The sequence below is a fragment of the Leptonychotes weddellii genome, chromosome 13, assembly GCF_054177405.1.
Source record: "Leptonychotes weddellii isolate Sample4059 chromosome 13, ASM5417740v2, whole genome shotgun sequence".
NCBI lineage: Eukaryota > Metazoa > Chordata > Mammalia > Carnivora > Phocidae > Leptonychotes > Leptonychotes weddellii.
The window spans coordinates 52,354,702-52,367,307 of record NC_138381.1 but is presented as its reverse complement, the minus strand read 5'-3'; the positions used below and the strand labels follow the sequence as shown (position 1 = coordinate 52,367,307).

Sequence of the window (12,606 nt, the reverse complement as noted above, 5' to 3'; positions counted from 1 at the left end):
GTTTCTCTAAAACAAAGATGAAATATTTTGAAATTGGCTCATATCAAAGATTAGGCCTCCTTTCTTCAGCTACACTTACATCTTTGAAAATATTTAGCTTTCTCCCCCATAAACATATTTTAAAATAGTTTTAAAGGCAGCTCACCAGAGAGATCTTACTCATTTTGCCTCCACTGCTGTCTCTTCAGGCTGTGCACTAAGAGAAACAGGGCATCTCATAAGAATCTCCTACCAGGCAAGTAGGCAGGATTCAGAACTGGGTCAGCAGCTCCACCAGCCCGGCCTGATGCTTTGGTTTTGCTCTGCTTTGCTGCTTCCTCTGTGGAGAAGGCAGTGTCTCTGCTCTCCTGGGGGCTGTGAGCCTGAATTCTCTGCTCCCCTGGGCCAGCTGGCCATGCAGCTGAACTTGTGGGTACCAGGGGGTTGTTTTCTTTTGACGTGACAGGCTCTTTCAACTTTTATCAAAGCCATTTGGAAGATGTCTCCTTTCTGGGCAACTTTTTTTTCTTTCATGACCTAGCCAATTCATATAAAATTTTAATTACTTTAAGATTTGCCTCAAAATAGGGCTTAGAAAGTAGATTATCCAAGATGCACAGACTTTTCCTCCCATCATGATCAAGGGGTTGGAAGAAACCTGGAGAAACAATCTGAGCAAGTGGACTCAGGGCAGGAGGTGATATTGCTTTTAAGGGTTTCCAGGGAGAAAACACTTAGAAAAGAACGTTTCTGGCTACGTCTGACCTTATCAGCCATGGCCATGGTCTAAAATCTCCGAGGAGGCTCGGCTCGGTTGGGAGGGTGGAGGCAAGACCTCGTTCTCTCTACTTAAGCACTAAAGGCTCCATGATCCGAGACCAGCCACTTCCTCTGGGCCTCTGTTTCCTCCAGGGGAAACAGGACATGGAAACTAATCAGATTTCCAGGGCACATCGTGGAAGGTCTACAAGCTCTTTTCAGCATTAGGAGAAATCTAAAGGGAACGCACATGTTTTCCTTTTCCAAAGATAACTAAGCCATAATCTGCATTTTCTTTGCGCCTGTCTGAACCATGTCAGTGCGTTCTGATCACCACTTCATGCTGGCCATCCTTTGATGGGGATAAATACAGCCTTGTTCAACGCAGAATGGAAAAACAAATGCTACTGTCAAAAGGTGCTCAGTGGAGACTGTGTTTCATACTTGGGAGAGGGAATAGGAGGGAGAAGAAGGTGCCTTGGAAAGGCTGGGAATTTTTTTTTTTTTTTAAGGAGGCTCCACGCCCAACATGAAGCCCAACACAGGGCTTGAACTCACAACCCCGAGATCAAGACCTGGGCTGAGATCAAGAGTCAGATGCTTAGCCAGCTGAGCCACCCAGGCGCCCCGAGGCTGGGAATTTTAAGGAGAGAAAGAGAGCAGGCAGCTGTTCCTGGCTTTCCCCTCGGAGCCCTAGCTCTTTGGACAAAAATCACCGTGGATCTGAGGAACTGTGCCTTCTCCCCACCTGGCCCAGATGGCAGAGGCCCCACAGAGCTGGAGCGGCAGAGAGCCCATGGGCAGGTACCTGTTCCAGGCGGCACTTGAGCGTGGCCCACTCCACGTCCCAGGAGGCCTTGTCGCTGGCGTACTGCTGCTGCAGCCGCCGCCGTGCATGCTCGTCCTCCCGCAGCTCGGCGCGCAGGTCCTCCAGCAGGCTTTTGAGCGCCCCGAACAGCTGCTGGTTTTCCACCACCTGCGGGAGCGAACATGGAGTTGGTTCTGCCCCCTCATGTAAGGGTATTCTTTAGGTCATGGCGTCAAGGTGGTGCTGCGTTGTGTCCGAGGTGCCATTGCAATGGGTACAGAACAGGTGGAAAGTCTGCAGTTAGTGGGACAGAGCCAGGGGGTCCCTACGCTGCCAACCATCAGGCTCCCGGAGCTGAGACTGCTAAGGGCCTGGTGGAACAGGAGGGGGCTGGCGCTCAGGGCTGGTGCTCCGGGCCCAGAAGCAGAAGGGAGGAATCTGCAGGAGGCCACAGGGAGCCCAGAAGCCAGGGCTGCAAGGAAGCTCCGTGTGATTTCAGACATCCACAGCTACGGTTGGGGATGCAGATCTGGCAAGATATAAACACTCACCTATCTATGCTGTCATTTTAGTACCAGCCATTGAACCAGAAGAGAGTAAATAAAGGCTCTGTGTCTCTTATAAACATAGGGTGGTCATACTCTGACTTGGATGGATAAGTATGGCCACGGGGGAGAGGGCATTTGAGCTTTAATCCAAGTCAAATGTAAACGCTTAACTTGTTCACGAGAGCCTCCTCATGGTCCTCTGAGACGGAATCACTGTGCCCCTCCTTTCAGCTGCAATAACCAGCACCTACTTGTTCTCCTGTGCCTCCCCTGACCACCCCATGGGTGCACGGGGCACAGATAAACTCGACCCACTCCCATGTTTCCAGTGGCCCACACAATGTTCAGCTCGTGTGAAGTATGCAAAACAGGTCAGATAAATGAAAAAGGGATTTTTATCACTAATCTGCTTACACCTAAAAGATATTTTATTTTCTAAAACTCATCCTGCTCTTTGAAAGCACATTTCAAAACCATGACTGCTATCTTTGTACGTTTCAGCATGGGCATTATATCAGAAAGGCCTGTCCAAGTGAATTAAATACTGAATCAATTATGATACCTGGATAATAAAAGCTCCACGAGCTCCAACAGAAAACACTAAAAGTGCATCACGAGCTCCCAGACTGGTCTCAGGGCCATCTTGTTTGGCGCATTTACGAGGCAGGTAGAATCAAAGCTCTCTCAGTCCTGCTGGAGTCAGACTGTCTCGACTTTGGGGACACAGAGCCCCTTACTCTCAGAGAGACTGCCCTCCCGCTTGATAAGCTTCTCGTGCCAAGGGCAGCAGGACAGTGCCCCCAGCTCTCCTCTACCACGTGGAGAGTCTGTCATGCTTCTAAAACCATCTCGTTAATCCCCTAAACACACATGCGCAGAGATGAAAATGGACAGCCACATTTGGGAAGAATTTAAGATACTTTGGCTATCTATATGGTTGGATTTAAATAAAGTTGAATTAGAAAAGAGAAACTCCTCAATATGAGCAGATTTATTATTGAAAACACCCCAGTTTTCCCTGTAAATTGTCTGGAGTTCTAATATTAGATGCGGTAGACTTTCGATGGGGTAGAAAAACCTATTTGTTAACATTTATAGCTCTTTGGTTTTTCTCCCCTTGACTACCAATTTTTACTTTAATAGCTCTGAGACTAAAGCCAGTAAGAGTACAATCCAGTTAACGTTTGAAAGATTCAGCAGCTAGAGAGCCTTCTAAAAATGCTACATGTTCCTTCCAACCAAAAATATAAGTAAATTACCACTACACTCAAAGAGGTGCTCAGGATATGTGTACAACTGTAATAAATGCAGAACAGTTTCTTTCAACTCTACACCAAAAGTATTTAAAATTTATATAAGTGCAGGTGAGAAGAAGTATTGCAATAATCTTTTCAGAAATATACATCTTTTGAGTACAGAATTTATTTGAAAAAAACTATATTTTAAATAGATTCATATGCTATTTTCATCTTTGGATTTTAAACTTAAAAATCACTACTTTTTAAGTCAAAGTATTTAAAGCATAAAGTAATGAGACTGATTTTGATCTAGTCTCTGAGTAGTCATCAAATTCTCAGTGAAGAAAAAGCAGAAAACCATGTAATCAATTCTTGTATATAATCGATACTTCCCTACAAACCCCACTTTGTGAATATTGTCAGCCTGTGGGGTTCTTAACCCCACACAAATTGGTTCTGATAACATTAGGACCAGAATTTGTGGTCCTCGGAAGCAGGAATTCACAGAACAGTCCTTCTGCAGACTGAAATTCTGGTTCCTCTGGAAATAAGTACTTTCTGGCATTAGCAAATATCAGATTAAATAAAATTAAGCCTTAACGTTTTCATGCACATTTGGGTCAGCGTAATCATCATAATGTGCTATTATACAAGTATAATATTGATCATCACGGAATAAGTTCAAAAATTGCTCTGGCATGAAGGTGGCCAAAGGGAGCAAGAGAGTCCACGGAATGGATGTTATTGGTACTTGTTATGATAATCACCCAGGAGCAGCATGTGACATGGCAAGAAGTCAGCCTAGCTCTCTGCCATTGGTGTACAACACCGAGAACTGATGTCCAAATAAAAACTTCTGAAGACCCAGATGCGCAGGATGTTTCTAAACTTCTTCAGGTACAAAAAACCCAGTAATGAAAAGTAATACGAATTGTCTCTGACAGAGGGCGTGCTAGGTCAGGTATGCCGATCGCCCACCTGCAGGATCTCATTGGCATCTCACATCAATCTTGGGTGCATACCATCATGCCCCACCGTGTGACAGAGGAGGAACTGGAGCAGGCTCTCCCTGCTAGGAAGTGCAGAGCACGGACTGCACTCCGGGTCTGTCCCCCCCAAGGCTGGACAAACCCAGCCAACATATCTAAATTTGACATTATCCTCTACCCAGGTTTGTTTGTTTGTTTGTTTGTTTTAAATTTTGCCTAAGAGAAGCCACCTCATCTCTGGAAACAAATTCCATCCCCCAGATCAACAGAAATACTACTAGTGAGCCATCCTAAAAGAATGCCTAAAAAGTTACTTGTCTTATGTTTCCTCCCTGTGGGGGCCCTTGCTGGGCAATGTTTGGGGTAAAAAGAGGACCCTAATTAAGTTAAGAATGGAATCAAGATTCTCTGGGCCATTTAGAGGTCTTTGGGTGAAAGTCTTCTTGGATACAGAACTTTCTGAAACTTCTGTGCCAGGGGCCCAATTATGCAACCTTTTAGTTTATAGATGTTAAGTATAGGTCGATTTTAATTAAAAAGACCAATTTTTTCAACCTCTCCAAGATCAGCTGGTTGGTTTTCTTGCAAAGAGGCAGGATAAAATGGCCCCACCACTTCCTTTTCAGCCCTTCCATGTTCATCTCTCTTGGGCAAGGCTTACAATAATCCCAAAATTGGGATCAGGAGCTTGACTGTGCTATAAAGTGGTAAACTTTATAACAGGTTCAAGGCTGGGCTTCAGCCAATAAGACTGCTACCCAAATACACAATAAATATTACTAGTAGAAAGTAAAAAAGGAAGTTTCTGGGAAAGAGAACACACCAAGATATTTGTGATGCAATGCCAGCTATTTGATAAAATCATTCTTGCCTAAGATTTCTAAGATAATGTGTTTCATAATTCTGTGAAGGAGCTAAACTACCGTCAACCACTTTGTCTCAGAGCCATTAATTTTGGAGATGGGTTTAATCTAAAGTTGGGACAGATATACTGACCCGCTGCTATGGGCTGACCCACAGAATGCCAGATGGTCTCTACTTCCTATTCATCTAGGCTAGCAGACATAGGCAGGGAGTTCCAGAACGCCATGGTAGCTGCCCCCAACCCCCAACACAGGCAGAGTTCCTATTTCATACTTACAAAGAGGGGGACCTCACATCCTATTCAAGAAAGTAACTCCTCTACCAGCAAGAGTTCCAAGACAAGTCCTTTACTGTGAGATCAGACTGAAAGGATACATTTACACATCCAGCAACATTTTAATAAATAAGCCATTCTTACTTTCATTGTTCCATTCAGATTAATTTTAAGATTCTTTTCTAAAACTACTATCCTCCCACAGATAGAATGAGTCACTGAAGACTGGCCATGAAAATCCCTGGTGGAGGGTTACAGAGATGAGAGATTCATTTATGTACAAAAATCATCTGTCCTTTGGCTGGGAACATGCCAGGTGATCCAGGCCATGAGGGCTTCTCGGGGCAGGTCACTGTAATTTTCAGAAAGCTTCCCAAGCATAAATGTGGGCTTGTGAAAGAAGTGCGGGACATATATTTAGTAAGTTATAATGTGGGTTATCAGCCAAAGGCTTCAAGGAAACCAGGGCAGGTGTGATGAAAATCAAGTGGCCAGATGGAAAGAAATCATTTATGAGCAGAGGTTTAGGGTTTACTGCTGACCGTGGCTGACACTGGGAGGTGGGGCAGGGGCTGAAAGAGTCCTTTCCTGAGTATCCTCTAGTACTTGTGCCTCTTCACACACAGCCAATATAAAAGGTTTCATAATCATAAGCTCTGGTCTGGTTCCTTCTAGAAAGAGTTGCATGTCTCCTAGGTGAGGTTATAAAGTTGCAGAATCTGAAAAATGAATCACGGTACATACAAAATAGAAGGTAGAAGTGATCCAGGCTCAAGAGGAGAGCTTCCTTATTTAAAAAAAAAAAAGGAAGAGCAGATCACAGTTTCTGACACACAGGCCTTGTCTGGCAGAGGTGCTCTTTCTGGAAGTTTCTGCATCTTGGGCAAAGCAGAAAGGTGGGCACCAACGTGAGTTGATGTCTGGGAGGCCCAGGGAGCCAAAGGCACTCTGTCTACAGGAGAGAGGCTGACTTCTACTGAGGGTGGCTTCTGAAGGCCCTAAGCCCCAGATGAGTCCTGGACTAGTGAGTGACAAAGGTCCAGGGGAATAGATTCTACTCGGTCCTAAAACTGGGTCCTGAGGGAGACTCTTTAGTGACCAGCTGTAGTTGAAGACTAACATGAAACATAATTTCATTAGCTCTTGCTCTGAATTTTATTTTATTTTATTTTTTTAAAGATTTTATTTGACAGAGAGACACAGCGAGAGAGGGAATACAAGCAGGGGGAGTGGGAGAGGGAGAAGCAGGCTTCCCGCTGAGTAGGGAGCCCGATGCGGGGCTCGATCCCAGGACCCCAGGACCATGACCCGAGCTGAAGACACTTAACGACTGAGCCACCCAGGCGCCCCAAATTAGGTTCTATACACTTACACTTAGATGCTTTAATAAAGAGTATTATGTCCCATCCCTGGATGAAAAAGTAACTTCTCTTCGAATAAATTAATCCAATTCACAGACAATTAGCTAGTGGAACCACAGGGCCATAATGCTGGCACTGTTAGTCACCTTGCATTAAAAATCTTGATTTTGGGAACTACCAGTAAGCATAAAATGCAGGGGTAGCCTTAGGTCTCAAAAGCTTAACATTGTGGCCAGCATGCTGGAGCTCAGTGAGAGTGATACAATAAGCTCTTGCATATTTTCCAGTTCTTCCAAAAGGCCGGGCAAATGGAAAGTGCTTTCTGTTCTCGAGGACAACCAGGTCGCTGCCACTAGATCACTAGTCCTGGAACTAAAAATCAGTCAACGGGGACCATTCACACAGCCAAACATTTTCCAACCTGGTAACTTTTTATGAACTATTCTCAAGGTTGACTTGATACACATACATTTTTTTTTTTTTTTTACCTCTTTGGACAATGATACATTTTGACATCTACTGTGTTCAACTGTGAGAATGTTCACTATGACACAAAGTGAAGAGAGCAAGGCCTGGGAAATTGTGTCACTGGCAAATTTAGCCTTGGGACAGGAGGTAGGCCACGTTGCCCATTCTGCTTATCACCTTGGCAGGTTCTCAGAGTTGTTGAAAAGGGTGCGGCTCTCTGGGATACGTGTTCCTGCTCTTGCAGACTGCCTAGCTAATACCCACGCCACGAGAGGGCAGGCAAATCTGGTAGCTGAGAATGTTCACTCCCAGGCAACCAGCTGTCGTACAGTAGATCGCATTAATCTTCTGTCCTCGGATGGGTGGCATTGTGCACTTAACTCCTACAGACAGATGGGGCCGTGAAAGGCTGCCCAGATTCGGCCCGTCGGCGCCCTGTCCTGCAGGCCCCCCGGGTGCCCCTACCACACACTGTACAAAGTGGAAACTCACGGCTCCCACCTTCACTTCCGAGGGGACTAGCAGAAACATCAGCTTTGGAAGGAGGAGGCAGAGAGATGATGTTAAAATACACTGAGTGTGAGGTTCCAGCTGAGTGACTTTACATTATTTTCCACCCCCAGGGTAACATTTCCCATAAGAACTGTTTAGAAAACCAGATGTGTTACATTTTTTCCCTTTTGCTAAGCATCTGGACACACGGGTGGGAAACACCGCACGTGACCTGAGACACAACAGGTTTAGGGCTAAGTGGCAGTCAGCGGATGCTATTTGAGTTAATCACAGATACTTTATAAAACGGACTGACAACATCTCTGAAAAATAATAAAAGTGGTAGGTTTTCGAGGATTATTTGCAAAGTAGCATTTTATTTTCTAACTAGATAAACTGCTGGAAAACTCATTCCATGTGCTAAAATCTCCCCAGGGACACTGGCATAATGACAAACTTCCTAAGAAGTGTAATTAAACATTCATTTGAAAGCATAACATCGTTCTTGAGCCATATTATTCAGGGGAAATGAAGGGCAGATGGGCATGCAGAGAAACAGCTCTTTAGTTGTGAAAATCTGATTTGTCTACGAAGAGAAAGCAGACAGGGGGAAAAGACACACATCCCCTAGGCCTGGGCTCAGACATTACGACTTTTCTCATTTGGATCCGAGCCAAAGATCTGATGACAGCCCTCTCCCACTCCACCCTCTGCGGCTCTGGGCTGAGGGAGGAACTGCAGCTGTGGAGTCCAGCACACAGGGAGTGCCCAGAAATGCCTGCGGTCGGGGGGCCACAGCTCCACCCGGGGTGACTGTGCACTTCGGGTCCCCCTGGTCCTGCCCCTCACCCCAGAGCCAAGGGTCTTAGGGCCCCAGGCTCTGCCCTGCAGAACCCTCAAAGAAGCAACTTAGGATTGGATAAGCCTCAGACCAGGAAGTCTGGGAGCAAGAAAGCTTTAACACTGGGTACCTCCTAGGCTCTCAGCACTCCAAACCCACCACAGCTGCTGTTCTGTAGAGAAGCGCAAAAAATCTGGGTGGCATCAATAGTATCTTCTGGTTTATTAAGCAGGGGCTGCCTGCTTAATAATTAATAAATGTGGCATTTGGCAACATTAATAATTTTTTCATATTACACACTGAAATCCCATCTCTATATATGCTTTTAATTTTTTAAGTGTCATCAAATATTTTTATTTCAAGTGGCCCAAAAAGAACCTAAGACACTTCATACATATTTAGGATTTAAAAAAAATACGTTTTCTTTCCTCCTTACACATTATGTTGCCAGGTTCGTGATGTTGCCGATGCCCATTTAGCTGTCAACAAAAAAGCCCTGTCCCTTCTTTCTCTGGCCATGAGGAGGGCACTGCACTCGGTAATGTCTCTTTCATGGAAGAATGGTCAACCTTTCTAAAGCCACAGATCCCTCCACACACCACTCTACATTTCACCCCCCTCCTTCTCAGGTACGTTTGCTGGCCCCTCCCATTGATCTGATCCTACTATGCCCCTTATTTATACGTGGAAGCCAAATGACCCAATGGGCTGACAATGAAATAAAGTCTTAATGATATGATTTCTAGCACAAACACAGCGACAGGCAACCATAGGCAGTCAGAGTTTTCTGCTCCCTGAAACACCAGCATATAAAATAAGATGACACAGACATAGACTAGGACTATCCTCTCCCAGATGTGGGTAGAATGAGGGGCTGGGACCTCGGCACCCACCTGCTTGTGGAGCTGTCCCCCGTGCGCAGGCTGCAGCCTTGATCCGTGGTCACCAATCTGCACAGGGGAGTGTGGAGAATGCTCTCCCATTGAAAAGCCACAACCTGGACCATTGTCATCTCGGTCTGGGCCATCCCCCTTCGGGTCCCCCTGAACTCCAAGCTCACCCAGCCTGGGGAGGGTCTCTGGATGCTCCCTCTGAAAACAGCAGGAGACAATGATCACAGCTCCACCCAAATCCTTTGCTGTGCAGCCTGGTTTTTATTGTTTGAGGGTAATTCTCCCCTTTATGGCTTATCAAGTCTTGACTTCTCAGCCCTTTCCCGAATATCCTCATTTAGCCCATTTCACTCACTGGCCACCTTCTTCATTTAAACACCACACCGTGGGTACCCAATTGGTCAGAAAAGATTAGAAATTTTACTGTTTTAAGTTATTTTGATAATGAAAAATTTTATGATTTATTAATTATTATTGATTATGGTTATGGTTTTATAAGCTAGAGGAGAAGGAAACTTTACAACCACTTCTAGGCTTTGCTTAATGATGGTTTTCTATGTCAAGGCTATTTGGAAGCAGGTTGAATTAATTTTGGAAGGCTTTATTTCCTCCCTCAAGAAAGAGTATCTTCCCCTTCAGAGGATGACTTAAAATTACATACAGTGAAAAGCAGATGAGAAGTCTTTGGGAGCTAAAAGGAAACCAACATTTATGATGCCTTGAAGCAGCTGACAAAGGAGCCAGGGGTGTGGATGCCCAGCACACACCCAGCAGCAGTGGCCAGAAGGCAAGGCCTGAAGGAGCCTGCAGAGCTGGACTGAATCAATCAGAATCAATCAGAAAGCAGATGACTCTGCTCTGGTTCTGTGATGAATCTGGGAATGGAGGCATAAGGGGGAAGCATACGCACATTTCAGAAGCGGCAAAACCCTGACCCATCTGGAGCCTAGCAGGGACCCTTATCAAACTGCAGGGGCAGAACGGGCTCTAGCATCTAGGAACAAAAACTGAAATGGAAAGGAGAGAGAAAGTTTCAGAGCTAGGTCTGACAAACCAGCAAGGCGGGACGAGAGATGCACAGGACCTCAGGGTGACAACGTGCATGAATTCAGAGGTCAGCAGGGGAAGAAATGGCCGCACAACTTTGCCGCAGAGTGGAGTTAGAGACAAGGACTCTGAAAACGAGGCCACGGGACAGCACAGAATTCTTGGTCTAATATAACTGGACAACCTGTTGCATTTCCCGTGCCTGGATTGGGCTTGATAAAAACCATCTGAAATAACAGAATGTGACTTTGTGTGTAGGGCATAGAGGGACAGCAGTGCCTGGGGGTCAAGAACAAAACAGACACAAAGAAAATGAACTCTCTGTGGAGGGTGGGGTGGGGGAGGTACCTCAGTGAAATCCTCGCCTTCCTCCTCCATCTGCTTCCCCTGCCGCCAGTGCTTTAGCAGCCACCTGAGTTTGACGTAGAAAAGGAAAACGTTCTGCTTCAAGGACCGGAGCTCCTGCTGCATCAGATTCCTCTCGTCGCTCCAAGTTCGCTCATGGAGGGTGTTCTGCAAAGCCAGGCTGTGCATTTCTAGTTCTTTCCATCTCAAGGCATAGAGGTGCTCCTCCTCCATCTTGAATGGAGAGAGAGACAAGAGTGTGACAGCAGCTATTCCAATTTGCCACCCAAACCAAACCAAGTCTTGGCAAAATGTCATTCAATCTTGATCATGTTGCACCTGGCACGGAAAACACAGAAGCCCCCAAAGTTCAGGAAACTCCTTGAGATGCGTACTATTTAGAAAACCTCAAGGGTTTTCTTACTCCGAAGTAAACACTATTTCAAACCAAGATGTTATCGTCAATTCTCATTGTCAAGTCTCTCGTGGTGTTTTTGGAGGTCTCTAAACTTCTTCAGGAAAATTGTTTCTCAGATGGATGGCTTGCAGCTGGCTCCCGTGCAGATTCCCTTTGCCCTCTGTTTGTGGGCTTGCAAAAGGCACACTGCAATTGTAAGGGGGGGGGGGCGTTAAGTGGTAACTCTTCCCCTGGGCTTCCTGAGCCTTCTGGTGTGCACAACCCTCAGAAGAAAGAAGAGACAGCAAGCTGATGGAGAGGCCCACAGAGAGTGGGACAGCGAGGTGGCTGGGTGGGTGGGGGTGGGGGAGCAGGGATTCTCCCTGACACAAGGTCCTCTGCCGCAGCATATGGTGGGGAGCAAACAGGAAAGCAAGCTGAAAACCTACTTCCACACTTAGGACTCCCCATTCCTATTGGCCACAAGTAACTCTTAGGGAAATAAAGCATTGCTGAAAAAGAAGTGTTTTCCATTTCTATGCTAAGTTCCTGCTTTCAACATGGGTACAGGCACTCTTCCAAGCAATAAACAGTGATTATGTCGATAATGACTAAGCCAAGTGGTGTGAATAAAATCTTATTGCACAGATAAGGGCACAAGAATAATATCAATAGAAGCTAAATGGAAGCTTTCTGTTCCAAAGACTGAAAAAGAAAAAAAGGGTTTGAATGCCAGCCTTGTAGTTATCAGCTGTCCTCTTCCGATTTAACACTCCCTCTTGGCCAAACACCAAGGCACTGAGTTTTGTTTTGTCTTATTTTCCTAAAGTACTCGATCGGTGCTCAGAAACCATGGGGATGGGACTATGGCTGCCCGCGGTCGACACCAACATGTGCTGTGCTAGCGCCAGTGAAGAGTGAGAGGCAGCTCTGGGAAGATCCCGGGTCTGCACAGAGACTTGTGCAGCCACTGTCATAATACCAGATCTTTTTGGCACTTCAAGCTGAGAGAACACAAAATAGTGGTGATTTAATTCACTTTGTTGGCAGTCGTCGGAGTCCCGCGGATTCTCTTCCCTGTGGGCACAAAAGCAGGACGAGCGAGGGGGGGAGAAGCCTACCATACTGGAAATCCAGCGTTTGCAATTTACTTGCAGTATTATGTCAGCCATCGACTGACTGGGAAGGCTTCAGCTTCCTCGGCGGCTAACTCAAGATGTGCAGAGCGCCTAGCTCATGGCAGGTATGCCAGAGATGCTAGTCTTAGTTGGTGGAGGCGCCGCGCTGGGAGGGAATGTTCTCT

At 45.9% G+C, this 12,606-nt stretch overlaps 1 protein-coding gene across 9 annotated transcripts in view; it reads right to left on the bottom strand.

The window, feature by feature from the left end:
* MTCL1 (microtubule crosslinking factor 1) overlaps positions 1-12,606 on the bottom strand; it is a 119,793-nt gene that overhangs the window by 21,180 nt on the left and 86,007 nt on the right. For all 9 annotated transcript variants that reach the window (XR_014139845.1, XM_081802565.1, XM_081802566.1 and 6 more), the window contains 3 exons: positions 10,910-11,140; positions 9,515-9,712; positions 1,547-1,714 (listed from right to left, as the gene is read on the bottom strand). Coding sequence is in view for 8 of the 9 variants with exons in the window: in XM_081802565.1 (XP_081658691.1) it covers positions 1,547-1,714; positions 9,515-9,712; positions 10,910-11,140 (597 nt within the window). In the remaining variant the exon portion in view is untranslated. The remainder of the gene's footprint in view (positions 1-1,546; positions 1,715-9,514; positions 9,713-10,909; positions 11,141-12,606) is intronic.